The sequence below is a fragment of the Phaenicophaeus curvirostris genome, chromosome 7, assembly GCF_032191515.1.
Source record: "Phaenicophaeus curvirostris isolate KB17595 chromosome 7, BPBGC_Pcur_1.0, whole genome shotgun sequence".
Taxonomy (NCBI): domain Eukaryota; kingdom Metazoa; phylum Chordata; class Aves; order Cuculiformes; family Cuculidae; genus Phaenicophaeus; species Phaenicophaeus curvirostris.
This window is the reverse complement of record NC_091398.1, coordinates 30,882,766-30,904,838: the sequence shown is the minus strand read 5'-3', so window position 1 is coordinate 30,904,838 and position 22,073 is coordinate 30,882,766. Positions and strand designations below refer to the sequence as shown.

Below are 22,073 nucleotides of genomic sequence, written 5' to 3'. Positions count from 1 at the left end.
ATACTGGACTTTCTAACAGATGTTTTACAATATCAAACACCTGTTCTCTGAGTAGTTAAGGCAAAAAGAAAATTGCTCCCAGTGCCATTTTTAAACTTGGGCACTAAGCTGAAGTTCTTTCACACATGAATGCTCATGGGAGTGCTAGAGGTAAGGCTGAATCAAAATACTGCAGATGGTCACTTGACAGAAGCCCTCTTATTTATAGTCCTACTAGCATTTTTGGGAAAAGATCATCTGAGAGAGAACTTCTTATCCCTGCAAAGAACAGCAATAGGGATTCTGCTCTGGGTCTGCTCTGCCCTCATCCATTAACCACACTAGGGCTTCAGGGACAGCTTTGAGTATCCCAGGGAACAGCAATAAGATTCAATTTCTCTGTCAATGTGGTTTTATTTTATTTAGTATTACTAAGCTTCCAATTCTGATGTCGAATTTTTAAGGACAAAACATCTTTTTCTAGCAGTGAAGATCACCTGTAGCAAAGGATTGGATCATTTGATGCATTCTGTTCATTAATAGCACTAAGGTTTTGTGAACTACAACATAACATCCATTTGATCTCTACTTCCTTTGTATTAGGGACACTGTGTTCACTTACCATTGAGAAGGCCATGCCTGAAGATGCAGGTGAATACAGATGCACAGCTGAGAACACAGCAGGAAAAGCTGAATGTGCTTGCAAAGTCCTGGTAGAAGGTAAGTGCTTTGCTGGATACAGAAAAAACCTTTCTGTAGAACTTCTTCTCCCCCTTTATTTCCCAATACCAGCCATTATGAACCACAAACACAAAAAAGAGCTCTGCCCCCTTCCCCTCTACACTTTTCAGTCAATATGTAATTCAATGTCTACCATAAAGGAGCATGAGCAGAAAGACAGTATATAGTCAAGGGCTGTTGCTGCTTTGTTGAATAATCTATGTTCTCTTGCTGCCCACTGTATTTCTATAAGGATTTTAGAGCAGTAAGTTGAATCCACAAAGATTTGCATCTGAGCTGTATGCATTCTTTAAAAGCACATAAGAATTATCCTGCCTCAGGCATATTTCTCCATCTAAAACTTTTCAATTATTTGCATTTACTGATGTTTGGTTTGTTTTCTTTTAGTGGAAGTGAGCAAAAATAAACAAATCACCAGCTCAACCACCCTTGTATGCCATAGCCTTAGAACATGGATAATGTGCTGGCTGAGGTAACAGTTTTCAGCCTTAGTCATGCTGATGACACTGTTCTCTTGCCAAGCAATCTTGGCCTTGGGCAAATATTTTGTCATGAGTTTGAGAGCACAAACTTTTAAAGCTGCTGTGGACTTTCAGTTACTTAAAGGATTTTAAGTAACTAAATGTGCTTCTTATCTAATAACCTCCTCGTAAGCTCATCCTTGAATAATCTGATATCTTCCGTTGTGACTACACACGAAACTACATAACAAGCCCAATAACATAGATCTTGGGTATTAAGCCTTCCCAACTGTGTTACAGGTGTGGTATTTGGGGCAGGAGATCTAGAAAAGCAAACTATTATTTGTTTTCCTAATGTGGCATGAAAAAAGGTAAGAATACCATCCTATAACTCCATCAGTAAGGGTCAACCTTCATGTAGCTGGAAAAGGAATTAATTATACATATGATTACATGTAATTATGTTGGTTCCTGTAATGGCGCTTTCTGTCTGGCTTAGATATTTGATAAGCTTTTTTTTATATTTCTGTAATCTAACGTAATGAATTTTACTAGCACTGAAGTTCAAAGATGATGATTCAAGAAGAGGCTTTAAGCAAGATCCTGTACCCTGTAACACACTAACTACCACAGATGCAGAATGTTAAAGGATCATATCATGAAGTGCCTAGCACACCGTAGTGCTCCAGAGCTGCCCTTTGCAACTTTTAAATGTGTCAGTCAACTATGCAGTATTTCCTTTGACTTTGCCCTCTGTTCTCCTTCAAATAGCTGTTATTCTTCCTGAAGCTTTCCTTAGCATATTTCCCACTTCTAGTTTCCTGCTGGGCAACACGTGATCTAGGGAACTGAAGATAGACTTTGGCTTGCAAAGTCTTGATTGTGGGAGGCTGTCAGCTAATGACATGTCCATTGTGTGATGATGTGAATGGTGTTACATCAGCTGTGTGGTTCAACTTGGTAGTGGCACCCATGGCGTTAGAAGTACACTGCTCACATAGTATTGGACACATTCCTCACCTGGCTGTCTCATCTGTCTTTTACATTCCCTACTGGCGTGCTGCTTTGTAGAGCTGAGAAGAGGTTTTTAAGCAATGGCACCACAGCAAACTCCAGGTATTTAGAAAAGACGACATTTGATATCCCATATCTGTGACTGGCAGGGGAAATTATGTTTATTTTTAAATTTTATTATATAAAACTGCAATTAAAGTTGCTCCCTTATACTCAGTCTTCTGTCAGCATCTTGGATGCTGATTTTTAGACTCAACAATTAATTGTAAATATCATTATATTTCTCGTCAAATTAGCTCAGGGACAAATGTGTAGAATCTGAGTGTCTGAACTCATATCTGGCACAGCTTTCTTCTCTGAAATGTTTGCTAGGAGATTCTGTCTTCCCCTGTTAACATTTTAGGAAAGTTAGAGAGACAAACTTTCATGCTCTGGCATCTAGAAGTAGATGACTAAAATAGGTGGTTCTGTAACATTTGTGTTATCTTTCATCTGATAATTAAATTTCAAACAGCTATCTCATGCACAAATCCTCTGAAAGCTGAATACTTGAAAGACATAAATTGATACAGCTGTTGCTGAGATCATAATCTAGATTTGGTATCTTTTTTCCAAAAAGAAATCTCAGGATCAAATATTCTAACAAGTTGAGCTCATTAGGATTTCCATTATATGACATACTTGACATGGGATAACCTTGCTGAGAAAGGTTGCACCTTCTAGTTACATGTGTCTGTGTCATATGAGATACACATGGAAGAGAGCTTGTATTGACTCTCAGCTGTCGGTGGAGCCTGCAGTGCTGAGTAGTTGCTAGATATGAGCTGTGCCAACTTGAGAATTATGAAATCCATCAAACCTGTGGTGTCCCTTTTGCCATTTTTCTTTAGGAATGAATCAACAAGTAATAATATTTTCTTGGAAAGATTTAAACATGGAGAGGAAATGCTACTTTCTAGAATGCGTTCCTCTGTATAGATCACATTGATAAAAGAATGATATGGCAAGACATTCTTTTGGATTAAATGGTGCCTCAAATATGCCTTAGTCTCCCTCCTCCGTACACTGCCTAAAACAGATTTGTGTGCATTTTACTCTGTTCTATTCAGTTAAAATAGTCCTCTCGGTTCAGATGGTGCCTCTTGTCTAGTCTCTTTCTCAAGTTCTAGTGTAGCTGCTTTCATAGAAGGTTTCTCTGCTCACTCTTCCTTTTAGAATGTGGCATTCTCCCACAAGTCTACCCAGGAAATCTTTCTTAAAAACCAATAGGACAGCGATTTCCTCTAACTTTGCAGAAAGATCCAAAACAAACTAATGTCAATAGGCAGCTTTTTAATTATTGATTTTTAAAGAAGATTTGTATTTTATTATTTGTTTTGATTGCAGATACTTCATCCACAAAGATCTCAAAGCCTACTGAGAAGAAGACCAAGAAGCCTAAGACCACGCTTCCCCCTGTGCTGCCAACAGAGAGTAAGTGACAGTGATTTTCATTACTTCCCTTTTAGTGGAAACAACAGAGTGCTTTGGGATTCAGTGGTCATTCCTTTCTGCTTGCAGGCATAGTATCAGAAGCTTGTGCTGTTTCTTTAACCCTTGCTCATAAGTCATGTGAAATGAGTTGTTGCCTTGTGGGGATTAGAAGTAAATGCTGAAACTGTGAGTTTAGACCTAGCCCACTCTATTCTTGGTTTTCAGTAATGCTGCAATAAACTTATGACACAGATTTATTTTTGGCTGCCTCTCAAAGAGCATAGGGTTTCTCAAGTAGTTTGCTTCAAGTTTTATTGCGTCCAGTGTAGACAATATACAACTTACAGGCAAGGTGTCTTGACTGAAATGTCCTGTAGCATAATCTGTCATTTGTTCCATCACTATGGGGTGCCGTTTGGTGAATTTTACATTCTTTGTTTTAAGCCTAAACGCTTTTCTTGCTTTTAACACTTTCTGAAATAACAAATCACGTAGAAGTTCCCATGTTTGCCACTCTGCATATAAACATTTGATTAAGAGGTAACTTTAAATGGTAAAGTGAGCACAATAATGTCAGTTTAGAAATTATTCATACTATTATTACTTTTGAAATTAAGCACCCATGGAATACAAATATATCTTAAATCAAATACTGGACTTTGAAAATTGTCTAGGATGTCCACAATGTGAGTTCCTGAAAAAGATGTAAAGACATAGTTCTAATAGAAACGTGAAATATTTTATCCAGTTCACTCTCACTCAAAAAAAAAAGAAAAAAAAGAGAAAAAAAAAGAAGAAGAAGAAGAAATAACCTGTAATCTATTGTTGACTTACATAGAACTATGGCCTGGGCTGCAGCTGCTTCTGACTTGCTGGCTGAGCATTTTAACTTTCCCTCCTGCCAGTTATTTGGGAGGATGGGAAGGGTCACACTGACATGCTCCACCTCTGCACCTGAGCATCAGTTGTTGCAAATAATAGCAGTTAAAAACCATGATTTTTTTGAGCATCCATAGAAAAGAAAGTTCTAACGCCATTTGAAGTTCTGAGGGGATAGTGTATTGAATAGTGTTTTATATGCACATAAACACATACATCTGCTCTGATCCTCCCAGCAGGATTATCAGTTGCAGCTTTCCCAGGAGAAAGTGTGAGTGGGGAACTAAATCTAAATATGCAGATATATAACCTTATACACATTCTGTTGAAATCACTGTTTGTTTTGCTGTTGATTTTAACAGAAATTGGATATACATAGCAAAACAGAAGCCTGCAACTCTGACTTCAGAAATGATTGTTAAAAGAAAGTTGAAATAATGCTGAATGGTTTCCTTAAGGTTGCTCCATGGCATATTTTATCAGTATTTAAAGATTTTGCACTTCTTATAAACTCTTTTTCAAAATACCTTTAAAACATCTTTCCTGTTGTGCTGAAAACATCAAGCTAACCAGAGAGAATGTTAGGAAGCTGGATTTTGGAAGAGCTTTTGGAAAACTTTGGAAAAATACATATTTAATTTTAAAAGGATTTGACTGCAGTGATTCCACAGGGGGGTTTAACATCTCAGCCTCAGTGCTGGAGGGCTGTATTTGTCTGCCTGAAATGAGTGTTCTAATTGTATGTTTGTCAGTGGCAAAATATACAAAACTGATCCAGTAGACTTCATTTTAAACTGCAATTCCTTTCATATGTAGGGATTTTGAAGTTCCTTGCCTGAAAGAGAATGGGCTTAATAAGTCAGATATTTGTGCGTCCTTACTGTATTTCCAAAGAGAAGGTTAATAAAGAATGAGTGTGAAGTAAAATGACCCAATCTAATATGGAGATAATTTTTTACTCTAATCTCTTCTCCTCTTTGTTATCGCGTCAACTGACCAAGAGTCCTAACGCGAGAAGGGTATAAGGTGTGATACTGAAGACAGAGAGAACAAAAATTCCTAATGATGCCACTGAATTAATTCTAGCTTTTGAATAGTGAAATCAGTCGCAACAGTATATGCTGCATTGGGTACAGAGGGTATATACTTTCTGCAATTTTTAGAAATAGTTCTCAGGGGAAAAAAATCCAATTTGTCCATTTTTTGTCAGTAAGTGCAAGTCAAATTTCACGGTTAGCAGCTATGTCAACCTTTTCTCCCTTCAGATGGCTGTAAGTGATCCTTGGGTTTCGCTATGGTAGAAACCTTCAAGAAAGTAATTACCTTTTATTTTCTGAAAGCAAAGACCAATACATTTCTTTTTGTGAAAGAGAATGAATGTTGCATGTTAAACTGTAGAATTTGTCTCCTTGTGAGAATAGCTGCTGACCCAGCTCATTCTGACAGTGTTATTTTATTACTGGAGGTTTGGGTTTTGTAAGCTACAGAAATCCAATATTGATCAAAATTTTGGGCATTACCTCTTTTGAAATGCAATACTAGATTCTGGTTTAGAAGAAGCTGTTATTCTCAGAAAAACATCTATGAAGGCAACTTTGGAGCAGTCAGTGTTTAAAAAGACCTCTGAATGGATGCTTGCAGTGTTTATATGAAGAAAGATTACTCCCATAGAAGCAAATTAAGAAAATGATGATTTATTTCTCTTTGCTTACATTTAGTATTCTGTCACCAGAATTTAGTAATAACTACGACTCTGTAGAATGAAACTCCGTAATGATAAATAGAATAAATAATAATGTTTATGAGAATAACAAACAGATCCAGCTTTGAATCTGAATTAAGTCAATCCTGAGGAAGAACAGAGGAAGGACACCTCTGTTCTTAATGTTGGAATTGGTTCATTCTTCACTGACTGTACCGACTTAGGCTTTGTCACTTGTGTCTTTGTTAGGTGGATGTGAAATGCTACTGAGTTAGAATAATAAAGTGTTATATTTCTTCTGCACAGATATAAAAGACTAGAAAAGACAGTGGAAAATTGAAAGCTTTCAGCATTTATTGTATTGCATACTCCATGCTGTGCCAGAATAATCAGTGGATAATATAAGGGTCTTCTAGCTGACATAAACCTGCAGCAAAGTACTAAGCTAAAAATCTTCACCACTTTAACTTAACATTCTCTAGGGAGCTTTGAAAGTATCTGCTGTAAAAGGATTTGGGCACCATTGAGACTAGAAGATACTTCAAATTAGGCTTAAAAATAATTGTTTATTTAAGTTACCAAAACCACCTAGAAAATCTTCAGTTCCTAGTAAATAACTGGTGGACTATGGAAAAAATCAAAGTGCTGCTGGAGATTTTTCAGAGTAAATAAGGATTTGATAGTTTATAAATAAATATTCTTCTTTTCAAAAAATCTATTGTTACTCCACACTTACTAATATTTTTTCCTTCTTAATATGTCTTCAGCTGGGGACCAAAAGAGCAGTAAATCAGAGCTGGAGGAATTAGCCCAAGATCAGGCACATTCATTTGCAGGTCTAGAATCCAACTTTCTGGACTGTCAGTCTCCTGGTTAGTTTGCATGCCATATCTAAAACACTACAAATTTTTTAAACTGACGTCTTAAAAATTTACATAAAACAAGAGTTCTCCAAAATGATTTTTTTTTAATTTTTTTCAAGATTTTCTGGGTGAAAAAGTGTATTCCAACAGTTAGATGCTATTTCTTAAACTTCACCACGGCTGAGCAGTGCAACATAGCTTTACTATAGTAGGAAGAAACTGTATCCCAGTCGTTGCTACTGAGAAAAGAATTGACTTTAATGCTTTAGAAAATAACCCTCCTAAATCTAGGCACTGGATTAAAATGTTTGGAAAGAAATGTCCACTGTTTTTTGTAGGGCTAATTCCCAGCATTACTTCCAGTAAATATTAAGAAATGGCAACTATCACCTGTCATAATTGGTGGTATGAAAACCTAACAGGATATCCTGGATTCCCTCATCTGAGTAATACACTTGTTAAATCTGTTTTCTCATATCCAAACTACATACATTGAAGGTCTGACCCAGCACAGAGTTGGGTTGCACAAATATAAGTTCTTCTGCTCTGTTAAAAAAAAATATTTTAAAGAAACTAACTTTCTCCACATTCCTTCAAGTAAAGGAGCCCAAAATACATTATTTAGTAGTATTTGGTATCTTGTTGATATAACTTTTATATCTGCTACTGCATAAAATCTGTTTAATTTCATGGCAAACACATTTTTGGTTAAGTAGCGATGCATTCTCTTGCTGACAGTTGTTAATAAAATATGGCCACTGACACTGTCCAGATCAAATCCCTTGGAAGGCTGTGCTGTTATCTTCCCAGATCTGATTTCTCATTCTTGGTACTTGAATATGAGTCTAAGTAATGGCATCTCTGGAACAGCATGTCATAAAAGTAAATATATCAGCCAGGACTCCTCCTCATGTTATATATTCTTTTTCATAGTGAGGGTGATTCTAAGCATTTTAATTACCATGGAAAAATTATGACTCAGTGGCCAAGTGATTAGCATGCAGTTCTGTTATTTGCTTTTCAATAAACAATCTTGTCAAAGAATCCAAGCCTGCAAGAACCATTTTAAGAAAATGTCATTAAAAAATTAAACTCGATGTGTCTGGTTTAGATAACATATAACTAAATCAGTAAACACTTAAGTTCTGTGTTGATTTCCTTCTACAAATATAATATGAAACATGGCACTGATGAATATAAAATATTTCAAAATCTTCCTTTCATGTCAGATTGTTTTCTCCATTTTATAAGACTTGCCACATTCTAAGGGAAGAACTCAGCTACTGAAGAAGTAAGTAATCAGATCAGAGATGTTCTTTTAATTGCAGAAATAAGAGCACTGTGTAGCCACTGCGATCGTGACTGCACTGCTGGTGTACTCTTTGGTCCCTGGGATAGTCTGAGATGCTTTTAAGAGTCAATGAGGCTATTCAAATCCATTCTCTCCGTACCATTCATTTCCCAAAAGGTCCATTCTTCTCCACTCCTGGCTGTTCCAAAAAGAACCAAGACATGTTCTGCGCAGGGAGTGTGAGGTTGGGTGTTGGAACAACACAAGTAATGTTGCCAGGGAAACTCCTGACCAAACTTTTTCAAGAAAGAAAAGATCATGTCTTTTTCTGAAAGAAGCTGAAACTTCTTGTTTTAATATAGGTAAATAAAATTGTCATGAGCTGTTTTTAAGACCTACATGTGATTTCTCTGACACTCTGTATAATGGAAGAGTGCTGACTTCATTCCTCAGGACTGGGGTCCATGGGTGAATGACTGTGGCACAAGGTCTAACAACCAAACTGGCTGAAATGAAAAGTGAATGTAAGATGTAACTTGGTGAGTCTAAAGGTTGGTTGCCTCCACAGATGAAAAGAAAATTAATTTACTGTATGTATAAAGAGAGAAATGGAGAAACACTAATTTGCTTTGTAAACACTTCTTCTCGATGCCCGGTTCAGCAAAGTTTAGCTAATGCCAGGTATGCGTTTTGAATCTCAGCCAGGTTACTTTACAGCTCACACCATACTGACATTTTCCGAGTTAATGTTGGCATGGAACAATATTTTCCATGTGTTTTTCATACAGTCCATCCTACATAGCTGTATGTTGACAGAAGATGACAGAAATGTTTATTGACTGTCTCATGCAGAGAAAAATGATTACAGTTTTTGCAACGAGGCCTTGAACTGAAGAGTTGCCACGCACCATAAATTCCCAGTTAAGTCATTGACTAGAAATTGCAGATCTGAGGCATGTAATAGAAGCATTGACCAAAGTCTCTTCTCTATAAAACAGAGACCTAAATTTATGTGCTTAATTAATGTACAAAAGTACCTAGCACTTTGCTTTTCAAACTGAAATCATTTGGGACTCCAAATGATCCAACAGTATTTTCTTACTTAGCAGACTGGTTAGCAGGCTAGTAACTTAGTTTAGATTGCTGTTCCTACACACTTGGGCAAAGCATTTTAACATCTAATTGTGGCTGTTCTTACAGGATATGAGAAATACAAAATTAAATTGACATTTCAGAAATTAGCATTGTTGTCTTGCTCCCACCAGAGCTTTTAGTGGAATTCATGTGTCCTCTATTCGGTACTGGATCTCTTCTGCACTGCTCAGATTTGCTTTAATTGCAGAAATTGCTCAAGCACTGTGCTACAACACTCCTATGGAATTGTTTCTTCGTCCAGCCTAGCTATTTCAAAATACAGAGTTGCTTCCAGTGTACTATGTTGCATGCTTGAAGCTCTGTGTGGGCCAATATATGTTAGCCCTTTCTTGACTGGAATGCAAGAGTATTTCCTGGATTTTTATTTTTATTTTGAGAAGGACAGTTGTTTTTAATGAAAAACAAGTAAAAGCCATTAAAAACTATTCCAAAACACGCAAACTCAAGTAACTGACTTGTATGGCATTTGGTTTTCTAATTTCTGCTTGTCATCAAATTTAAGACAGTTGATTTCTGGTTTATTGTATTTAGATAATAAACAGTTATTTGGAAACAGTATGAGGAATTTACTCTTAGAGAAGCAATGAAGCAGAACTGTTAAACTTTCCAGCCTTGATGAAATGCTCAGGCTACTGGTGCTAGTGCATTGTCACTGTCATTATTCTCTGTAGAAATTAGCACAGGTTCATGAATGTATGAATAAATTGGTAAGTAACAATGAGTTGTCTTTTTCTACCACAATTGTAGCCCTTACCTTTCTCTTTTGTAAGTTTCTGTGCTAAAACTTTGGAAACTTTTTGTACAGAGAAGGAAGTCTGTGACAGAAGCAAGGACAGAATTGAATAATTGATTGACTTGAGCACAAGGCCAAATTGCCGTTTGGTTTTTTTTTCCTGTACTACTAGGTCTCAGTCACTCCATGCTTTCCAGTATAGCAGTGAGTAGTAAAGCTTTACAGACAAAAGTCACCTTTGATTCAGGCCCTGATATCTGTCCCCAGAAGGGTCTGAAGGAGGTTACACTGTGAATCATTTACATGTGGGACAGAAAGACTTCATAACTTCATAAGACTTCATTGTGCACCCTTAGCAAGTTTGTGGACGACACTAAGCTGGGTGGAAGTGTCGATCTGCTGGAGGGTCGGGAGGCTCTGCAAAGGGATCTGAACAGGCTGGACCGCTGGGCTGAGTCCAATGGCATGAGGTTTAACAAGGCCAAATGCCGGGTCCTGCACTTGGGGCACAACAACCCTGTGCAGCTACAGACTAGGAGAAGTCTGTCTAGAAAGCTGCCTGGAGGAGAGGGACCTGGGGGTGTTGGTCGACAGCCGACTGAACATGAGCCAGCAGTGTGCCCAGGTGGCCAAGAAGGCCAATGGCATCTTGGCTTGGATCAGAAACGGCGTGACCAGCAGGTCCAGGGAGGTTCTTCTCCCTCTGTACTCGGCACTGGTGAGACCGCTCCTCGAATCCTGTGTTCAGTTCTGGGCCCCTCACCACAAGAAGGATGTTGAGGCTCTGGAGAGAGTCCAGAGAAGAGCAACGAAGCTGGTGAAGGGGCTGGAGAACAGGCCTTATGAGGAGCGGCTGAGAGAGCTGGGGGTGTTTAGCCTGGAGAAGAGGAGGCTGAGGGGAGACCTCATTGCTCTCTACAACTACCTGAAAGGAGGTTGTGGAGAGGAGGGTGCTGGCCTCTTCTCCCAAGTGACAGGGGACAGGACAAGAGGGAATGGCCTCAAGCTCCGCCAGGGGAGGTTTAAGCTGGACGTTAGGAAAAAATTTTTCACGGAAAGGGTCATTGGGCACTGGCAGAGGCTGCCCAGGGAGGTGGTTGATTCACCTTCCCTGGAGGTGTTTAAGGCACAGGTGGATGAGGTGCTAAGGGGCATGGTTTAGTGTTTGATAGGAATGGTTGGACTCGATGATCCGGTGGGTCTCTTCCAACCTGGTTATTCTGTGATTCTATAATGTCACATCCCACATGTCTGAAGTATTCAAATGTGATGGGGAAGAAGGACAAGAGACTTGAATCTGGATTTTCCATCTCCAAAATAAATACGACAAGTTATAGACATGACCTTTCTCTGCTTTCTCTTAAAGGAAACTCTGAGAAAAACAATTTAATTCCTCTCAGTAGATGAAATCTTGAAAAGTTCTGAGTCTTGAAAAGGGAAAAATGCAGTATTAGAGTGTCACTAGCCCTTCTTCTACCCTGAGCTAAAACAAGGCTATTCTGGCCAGCAGACAGAAGCAGGGAAATGTCTTGCTCTTATGTTAATGGATTAAGGTATTTACTGTACTTGTTTATCAGGTGCTGAAATCCATCACTAGAGAAGACATGCACATAATTTTAGGCACATCCCTTAAGGAAGACAGTAGGAATTATGGACTGGTTGGGAACGCTATCTTGAGTACTGATGGTTTTTTCAGACTGTAAGAGTTTTACTTCATGCTTTATGAAAGCAAGTTGTGCAGAGAGACATTTCAGGGGAGGACTATGCCTATTTTTAGTAAAATTCCAAAAAAGGGAAACAGAAAGAAAGACGGAGACTTCTGAACATATCTGCTCTCACGAATTCAACGTTAGGGCAAAGAACAGCACGACCAAATGTCCCACAGCTATCAGCCTATACAAGATCTTTCCCTTTTTAGTTTAAGTCCCCCACCCTAGACACAAACTCTCAAAGAGGCAAACCTGCCTGTAAGCTTATGTAAATACCAGCCTTGTAATGTTTACATTAAGTTGTTTCTAGAAGGCAATTTCATATAAGGAGGGAATATCATGTCCTTTTTTTTCCAGACTGGTTTTCAGCTTCAGTCTGTTTCAATGTAAACATCAAAAGAGCGACAAACTTTTGGTTTTTTTTAAAGCAGCACAAGCAGACTTGAACTAACATTTCCAAGAGGCTCATATATTTTAATGAAAACAATCATTTGACCTTCTCAACTTTGGATAACGTTATTAGATTTTTTTCACTAACTGTCTCGAGCAGCTTTTAAAATAAAAGCTGCATTTCAAAAAGAAGCATGAGATGACCTGCTATTCTTAAGGAAGATCTAAGAATAGTGGAGTGGATGCTATTAGGCAAAGAATCAGCTTCACATATCCAGAGATATATCCTTGTTCTTACCCTCTTCCATACTGCCCCTGCCTTTCATTTCTACTCAGGGCTATTTGTGTCTGCAAAACAGGATAAACAGCTAGACCTTTCAGCAACCCTTCACAATCTGCATGGTTTGATGAAGTCCAGCGACAGTTTGTATATCCTCAGTTAAGTGAATGTAATGTCCTGATAGGCAAAAACTAAAATTTAACAAAAATTTTGTATTTCCATATAAAAAGCAGTGTCCTAGCTGAATGAGGTGATGGGTTTGTGTTCTTTGTTTTGCTACTATGGAAATCTTCATTTTGGTGAGAACCTTTAAACTATCTTAAGTATAGACCTTGGTTATTCTAGAGCTAGAAGGGACACCATGCATTTACTCCACATACTGAGTAAGTGTAATACCTGGTGGTTCATTATACATCTTAGCCTGTTCAGAAATGTTGTTCCTTAACAGTGATAAACTGAAGGTCATTGACTGTTGTTATGAATGAATGAACCATGTTATTCGGGTACGAGAATAGTGAGAAGGGTATCAAAGCATACAGATATCCATCCTCTGCCTGTATTTTGCAAGTGCAGAGAATGACATTGTTATCCAGGAGACAAAAAAGCCTAGAGATATTAAGAGTCAGGCTGAAACATGAATATTTGGAGAGTGTGATGACTCCACCGTTACTTTGGTTGTTAACTAAGGTACTGCAACAAATATACTAGGTAGGCCAAGAGGTGACAGCTGAGCAGACTAAGAAATTTGCATTTCCTTCTATTTGTCTGCACTGACATTTCTGAAGAGTTGCAATAATATCTGCAACCCAAGATGGCACTTGACAAATGAGGCTCTTTCCTCATTGTTGATGTTCTTTGCTCATATCAGGCTCAACAGGATGTGGAATTAATCAAATTCATGTTGTTGCTTTAGATTGTATCAAAAGCCATTATAGTTCGGAGGAGATACCCAACAGCTATTTCGTTCTTAGTCAAGAGAAGAGCAGAGGATCTGATGTCAAACACAGCACGCACACACACACAAATATTTACATGGTTTTAAATCTTATAGCTGAGTTAGTTTCATGGGATTGTGCATCGAATGAATAAGTAATGGATTACTTCTATTAACAGGGATGTTTAACAGTAGATGATAGGCCAGACTTTACAGCCCTTCCAGCTGGCACCTGATCATACGAGTAGCTTTATACATGTGACTGTGACTATAGCCCGAAATAAATGAGTTTCAGCTCAGGGTATGACCATACAATGATGAAGACAAAAGCTGTTTTGAAAACACCACTTGTTGCCATTGCTCATACAGCTTGGGCAGGAAAGAGGAACTGAAAATATATTTACCACCACTTACTACAACAGCCAGGGTACATGTCAGTCTGTTGGTGGCCTGAAAAGTAATGGATGCCTTTAATGAGCAGTAGTGCTCTTCAAAGGCCTTCATTTCAACAGACTTAAGCCCGTATGGAAGACATGGCAGGACAGATACCTAGCTCATGCCCTGGTGGTCCACTTATGCTGGGATAAACACCTCATGATTACTAATCTAAACCTTTAACTCATTCAGTTAAGCTGTCAGTCATTTAAGAAAGGCTTTCTTGGGACATATCCAACTATTCCTTTTTGACTTAGCCATAAGTACTGCAAGAATATCCTACCTCTTCCGTATTGTGGTTCTGGTTTCTACAAAATCAATAAGGACAGAGCATATAGAAGGGAAGCATACTTTGAGAGATAATTGCTATGAAATGGAAGTTTACAAAAACTTGGGAAAGAACCAAATAAACAGTGATGTTACCAGCTAAACCATAATATAGCTATTAACACATTTGGTCTTTTAACAACTTATAGCACACGAGGTACTCTCTCCAGTGACTCTAAAACTTAAAATCAGTCTCACATCTGTCTGTTGCTTGAGCTATAACATTAGACACCCGTGGTGGTTTCACAGCTCTTGGCTCCTTGTTCATGGGGCATCAAATCATGTGTTCCCTGGGCATTATGCACAGCTTGCATTTTGCTGCAGCAAAAGGTGTTAAAACAAAAGGCTCTCTTTTTTGGTTTGGTGGATTTTTATGGACTGTTTTTGCTGCTCAGCGTCTTGCTACTTTCAAATAACTTAGGTAAACAATGAACTGAAAAATGCAAACCCTTCGAGACTGTTATGGCTATCACTACGCACCTTTATACATGCTGCCAGGTATTCAAAAGCACTTAGCAGATACTGCCTCTGTTGGAGGCAATAACATCTTAAAAGCCAGACTGCTTAAATCAAGCTGCCTACTTGAGTATAAGAAAATAAGAAACATCCTTTCACAGCAGAGACCATTCTCTGACAAGGATGCTTAGGTTAGCAGATACAGAGAGATTGCTATAAAAGAAATTAACCCCTGCACTTCTGGAATTCAGGGTTTGAATGCATCCAGACTCTTATATTTAATTCCCACCACTACTTCAAACTCCTATGAATTTGTCCTTTTGAACCTGTTTATGGTTTTGTCTTGCAAAACACTACTTGTCCGTGAACTTAGCTTATGATTGCTATGTATTAAAATTCTCCTTTTGTTTCTTTTATGCTTGCTGCCTGGTAGTTTAATTGGGTGGCCCCTACTTCTTTTGTGAAAAATAGTTAGTAGTCATTTTCTACATATCTATCTTCTCGACTATCTTTTTACCTTTCATTCACAATTTGTAGAACATTGTCATCCCAACATTTATGTTCCCAGAATTCAAATTCTGATTTGACCCTTTGTTTTGTGAATGTAGCAAAAAGTTGCCCCCACCTAGGGAAGAAGATGAGGGAGATGGGTGATACTAGTTTCTACTGTCTGTATATCACTGTTTCTTTGCTAGCTCACAAGTGATGTAAGAAGTAGTATATGATGTTGACTACCCTAGTTCTAACTGACCTCATTCAGCATTAATTATGCTGGAAATCTGGGCAGAAATTCAGTATGAGGCATGTTTCAGCCTGGTGTTTTTTACCCCAGTCAGACTGCTGTAAGAAAAGGAGTATGACAGGGTATGGGAGATGTGTAGCAGATTGCTCTGATTCTTTTAAAAGTTCCAGCTTCAGCTGTGAATGTTCTGAGGAGCATTCAGGATAATGAAAATGTTTTTAAGAAGTATTTTTACTTCTTGAGTTTAATAGGCTGAAAGAACATACTGGATTTTCAACTGCCAATAAAGCATTGCTATGGATGTAAGTTTTGCAGTTAAGCTGGTACCTTCCAAAGCTCACCTTTGAAGAAATTTCTTTTTTTTTTTTTTTTTTTTGAAATAGGTGAAGCAACAGTGAAGAAGAAACCAGCTCCAAAGACTCCTCCAAAAGCAGGTAATTTGTTGCATGTGCCACGCAGGAATAAATAATAAACCGGTACAGTTTTAAAGAATAGACACCATATTTCTTAGTACAACTATTTATCTACTGAATTTGCTTGCAGATATGCATAAACAGTGAGTATGAAGTTCTCTCTGGAGGAGAAAACTGGAATGCAAAGTCCATTTTTCAAATTCATTCATAAGCTCACATTGCACTAAGACTTAAATTATGAGCATGAAAAAATGTTACTATCGAATAAGTTGTAGCAAGATCCTTCCGTATGTCAGCAGTAGTGTTGTGACAACACACCTTTGCCTTCAATGAGAGGGATTTTTCTGTGTTTCTCAGAATGCCACTTCTGCATGTGTAGCCACCACAGAGCAGTTGATAGGTTCTACATTTCCTTATAACTGGCATTATGGAAACCTGTTCGTGTGTTTGCACTCCACTAGGCAAAGCTATCTGTAGTTAAAGTGCACAGAATGTTCCTTTATAGGAAACTGCTTTCAGTGTCTTAAAACTCTCAAACTTTCAAACTGTTGAAGCTGTTTTCTGTGCCAGATGCATGCCTCAGCCTAGTTTCCTTCAGATATCTCAAAACAAAAACACTTTTCAAAGAACAATTCTAGGGGGAAAAAAATTGTTTTAATTACATTGAAAAGAAAAAGCACTTTTATCTTGCTCAGTAGTCCTGTGCTTAGGACAGGAATGTCACGTTTGACAGTGAAGTCATCCTAATGTTAGAGAATGCTTTATACTGTTTCTGTCAAAATGTCCTCAAATCTGCACACATGCATACCCCCAACCTTCACATCCCACAGTATTTTCTATTTGCTATTTCTTTAAAACAACAGAGCAGGTTCTACCCTGGAGTTGTCCAGGCTGTGATACTTGGGGCATCTGTCCCTCGCAGCCTCCAGGTGTCTGGCACACTCAGTGTCACCACTGAGAGTCAGAAAACAGCTACAGAGTCACTATTAGCAAAAGAGATGTTCTGCCATCTATTAATACTCACACAGTGGGAGGGAAGATGAGGTAAAATACCTGATCCAGGCATGGAGGAGTATGAATGGGACTACAAGATTCAAAAGAAGCACTGTAATATACAGACAAAGGATCTGTCACGGCTCATGGGAAAACTGAGTATGATGGAAAAACACATTTCTCTCTGTCTCTCCAATAGATCTCTCACATGATATTTACCTGTCTACTGAAAGCAGTTTCTTCAGAGGCAGGCGTTGAGTCTTAAATTTTCTGGCTGCTGCTGCCAACATTACAGAGCAGGTTTGCAGAGCCTTCAGCACACGCATATTGTTAGGAAGTTAGCTGGAGCCATTCTTCAAAAATACAAAGTGCAAAAGAAAAAAGTTTTTCTGAAAGCCCAAGCCAGAATTTTATAACTTGTATCATTGGAATTGGTGGTAGGTCTTAACGCTTTTGGCCTTTGGATTTCTGTACCGTGGTCTTGCACAAGTAAATTTCTGATAGATAGATTGTTATTGCATCACTGCAGTCAAATTAACAATGAGTTGTTTCATTGCAAGCAAGCGATAACTGCTAATTTGGATTTCGAATGCTGCTCTGAAACTGTTGAGCTAAGAGGTGTATATTTGAATTTTGAGAAAAACAGGAAGTATAGTCACCTAAAGATATATTTTTTATTTTTCATCAGCTGCTCCTCCTCAGATTACTCAGTTCCCAGAAGACAGAAAAGTCCGTGCGGGTGAATCAGTGGAACTGTTTGCCAAGGTGGTTGGAACGGCACCTATAACTTGCACCTGGATGAAATTCCGTAAGCAGGTAAATTGCTTTCTGGTCTGTTTTAGCAATGATTGAATAAGTAGAGCTGGATGGGAGCTCCGGTGACCCATCTTGTCCATCTCCCCAGGAACTGACGAATTTCATGTCATTGCTGCCAGATGTTTTACTCACCTCTGCTGAAAACATTCTAATGATGAAGATTTCATAACCTCCATTAGCAACTTGCTTAAATATCCATAGCATTCGTTTTTTTTTCCTAATGCAAAACACAAGTCTTTCTTGCTACCTGCTGCCTGTCCCCTCCCATAACAAATGACTGTTCCTTTGAAAAAAGCCTTAGACCATGCAATTAAAGGATAAGTGGTGTGGAAGATAAAGGTATCTGATAAGTATCTGTCACAGGAAACGTTTCCTTCAAAAATAGCCTCCTTTTCACTGATGCTTGGTCTAAAGTTATGACAGAGGGGCAAAATGCCACATAAGAAGCTTGAGTGAAATGTCTTACAACACAAATATCACCACGCAAGGCACAGCAACTTTGCTGCTGTGAGAGCCCTTCTCCCCTAGATTTAAAACTCCTCCTACTTGAATTAATTTCTTTGAATGATACTACATGTGTCCATAAGGGCAGTTTCTAAAGAAAGTTGCTTTTGAGAATAATAAACCACTTTAAATCAAATAACCCAACATGCAAGTACAAACTGGAAGATGAAGTACGAATATGAGTATGTACTGTAGCTGCTACTCAGTTTATTTAATTCTAAACTTGTTATGCACTCTATAGAACATAAATTAACAAAAGATCTCCTCCTTCAAGGAAGTTTAGACTCTAACTCTGGATGTGTCAGCATTTAATGGAAAGAATTCAAAACAGTTTGCCAGTGCAAAGGGTATTCCAGAGTCCATCTTTGCTAACCCCAAATAACTTCTTCCTTTAGAGGAAAGGATATCTTTTTCCTGAACTCCTATATTTTCTTAGACTTCTTTAGTTTCAAGACTGGAGTTAAGAAGTGGCCTAGTCATTTCTACAAAAGTAAGTCTCAAGCTGCAGTGGCTTTCAGGGTCCTGTTTTGGTGTTCACTGCCTTACCACATGGGTAAAATGTATCCCTCAAAAGTGAGTTTCTAGTTTGTGCAGAATTCAGAGTTCATTGTTGAATACAACAATCATTATATTTCAAGGCTACTTATATATACAAAAAATCTAGGTGATAACAGAGACCAGCAGCTCAGAATACCCATCAGATCCAAACCCAGTGATTCTACACCCTTCTTCTTTCTTCTTTAGTTATTTACTATGAGACAATCTAAAGATCTGCAAAATCATACATTAAAATTACCTTAATTTTTAAATGGTTCATTATAACAGGTGACTAAAACAGAAAATAAAAAAGAACTTCAGGAAGGTTAATAAACATTGTACAAGGACAAGTGAGGGTAGCAGTCTTTCATTTATTTAATTAAATGGTCAGCCAGTTACTCTGTACTGTGCTGCATCATTAATTTGCTTTCTTTTTCAACTTACTGTACCACATACTGTTTTATTATTGGATTTCTTCCTCTTTTATAAATGTGGTTGATTTCAACTCTGTTCCATTCCCAGTCCTAAAAGTGAAAATCACCCAAATGTTCTTAAAATTTTCCTGGGGGTTATTTGTAGTACTTACTTGAGCAGATCCAGTGAGTGGTGAGCTGTGATTTCAGCCCTTCTTCTGTATGCTGCAGAAGGTGAGTTGTTGGAGCTTCTTAACTTCAAGCAGCAACACTCTTTTTGGAACATAGGGATCCAGCTTCCTTTTCCCCACAACCATCGTAAGCCACTGAGCATCCTTTCAGGACTTTCTCTGCAGAACTAGTTCTAGGACTGATTGGTTTTATTACTGTTACCCATTGGCTAACTGTAATGAAGCAAAAATATAAGCCAGTGTATACTCACAAAAGAATAAAGTACAAGGCAGGGAATAACTTCCAGTATAATTTAAACTGTAATCTTACATATTCCCATTTCTGTTCAAATCAGTGTGGCAGCATCTTTTTCAGGTTACTTTTGGACATATAGCAATGCAGGTGTTCTATCTCAGTTCAGGAGAAAGCCCAGAAAGTCCTGCTCTTAGCCTTCTAATTTCTTATTCTCTGAATGTTTGAAACGAGATAAGGCAAACTAAATAGCCTTCATTTTTAATGAAATTCTGAGAACGAGTTGGAAGAGTCACTTATCTAAGAAGGAAGTGGTGGGAGGAAGAAGGACATTGACTTTATGTTGTCTGTTTCATAAGAACACAGTGTGCAGCTTCCATAATTGCCATATAGCATTATGAGGTTTTTAAATAATCTGTCATGCCTCAAACTAATACTGATTAAAATCTAAGTCTCCTTGGCTATTTATGCTGTGATAGCTTTCTCTCAATTAAAAACTAATTTATAATACGCCTGTTATATTCAGCTGAGATTTTGATTTTTGTCTCTCCAGAAAATAAAAATAGTTTAGGAAGACTAAATCTGCTCCTTGTGTGTCTCTCTGCACAGCTGTAGCTTTACATCTCCATTTCAGGAAACATCATCTTCAATTGTTCAAACCCAAGAAACTGTTACCCTGATTTATGTGGAAGTACAGAACAAGTTAAGACAAGAGGGTAAAAGTCACAGCTATGGATGATTTGCACATTTGGTCTCTAAATGGGAACGGCAAATTAATTAGGGTATTTAGAGCTAAACTCCTTTTCCACCGAGGTCTCTGCGAGACACAAGACAAAACATTTGTTGTTTTGTTAATTACACAGTTTGCACTTTCAGCCTGCTAAGTAGAAGTTAGAAATGGAAACTCCTGTTACTTAGTGGAGTCCCACAAACTCCAGTGCTCCCTGTTGCCTTTGCTGGACTGGAGCCATTATAACATTCCACTTAATTTCTAGATGTATTCTGTTGATTACACTCTTTACCAGATGCACATATTCACTGCTGTCATAGAGTTATCTGCATATAACATTCACTATGATAACCTTGTATTGTAATTTGAGCGGTTTCAGATATGAAGAAATTAATTCCATTTCTTTTTATTTTGAATTTGGCAGATTCAAGAAAACGAATATATTAAAATCGAAAACGCCGAAAACAGCAGCAAGTTAACAATATCATCAACAAAGCAGGAACACTGTGGATGTTATACCCTAGTTGTAGAGAACAAACTTGGCAGCAGACAAGCACAAGTCAACCTTACCGTTGTTGGTAAGTACATAATAATGTTTTAGATAGTCATTCTTCAGACATCACATTTGCTTTATATAGAATGATATGCAAAAAAACCCCCAAATAAAATAATGATATAAGTTAAGAAGATTTAAATTAAAACCTAGCACTTTAAAAACCTGGACTGAACAGTGACATTGTAGTAAGTTCAGTGGGGCTATAGTGTCTTATTTAGAAAAATTGCTATTTGCAGACAGAGGTACAAAATAGCTTAGACTTCAAAAAAGCACAAGAGAAAACAGCTCATTTCTCTGTTTTTTTTGGTTAGATACCTGTTCTTTTTTCCATTTAATGTTTGCAGCATCCAGACGTTTGCTAGCCTGCAAACTTTAAAACTGTTTGTTCAGGAAGGTTTGAGGTGGTTTCTATTAGACTGTAAATTTGAAAACATCCTGTTACTTGGAGGAAGGAGATCTTATCCTTTTAATCAAAATTCCTACCATTGTCTACTGTTTTATACTGACAGAAAGCAGTGAATAAAGCCACTCTTGTTGATGAATATAGAGCCCCCCATATATGGGTCTTTATACAGGCATTTTAAAGCTTTGAACAGCCTTGTCAGACAACACATTCAGGCCATCAAGTTTGTGTAGCAGGCTGTGGACAGCTGCAGATAATTGTAGTCTGGTAGACAGCTGCAGTGTGTTAGCAGCTAAGATTGCAGCCTGGATCTAGAACAGCTAGTTGAGTATATGGCAAAACCTAGAGCTGTGACACCTAGCTCTGGAAGGGCTAATAAATCCATCTGAGTGTGGATGCACAGCAAATGGTTTGCAGGCAAATCTAGGGAAGTTCTACAAGCAAAGAGGGTGATTTGTGTAAAATGTTAGTCTGCTCTCCTCTAACATGAGACTTGAATAGCATTAAGTGGAGTTACCTATAGCCTGCAGAGGAGACTTGACACAAGATGGGGAAGGGTAGAGCTTCCCCAGGCGTTTGGACAAATTCTAGTTCGTCTAGCAAGGCTCATCCTAATCACACACTCATTGGCTCTGCTGTCCTGGCAGATAAGTGGGCTAGTGAGCAACTGAAGAAATGCAGATATAAGACCAAAGATGAAAATCTTGACCCCAATTAAATC

The 22,073-nt window shown here is 38.2% G+C and overlaps 1 protein-coding gene across 2 annotated transcripts in view; it reads left to right on the top strand.

Moving 5' to 3' along the window:
• MYLK (myosin light chain kinase) overlaps positions 1–22,073 on the top strand; it is a 150,809-nt gene that overhangs the window by 86,437 nt on the left and 42,299 nt on the right. For both annotated transcript variants that reach the window (XM_069861430.1, XM_069861429.1), the window contains 5 exons: positions 583–699; positions 3,582–3,668; positions 15,948–15,998; positions 17,659–17,786; positions 20,818–20,971. In XM_069861430.1, coding sequence (XP_069717531.1) covers positions 583–699; positions 3,582–3,668; positions 15,948–15,998; positions 17,659–17,786; positions 20,818–20,971 — 537 coding nt within the window. The remainder of the gene's footprint in view (positions 1–582; positions 700–3,581; positions 3,669–15,947; positions 15,999–17,658; positions 17,787–20,817; positions 20,972–22,073) is intronic.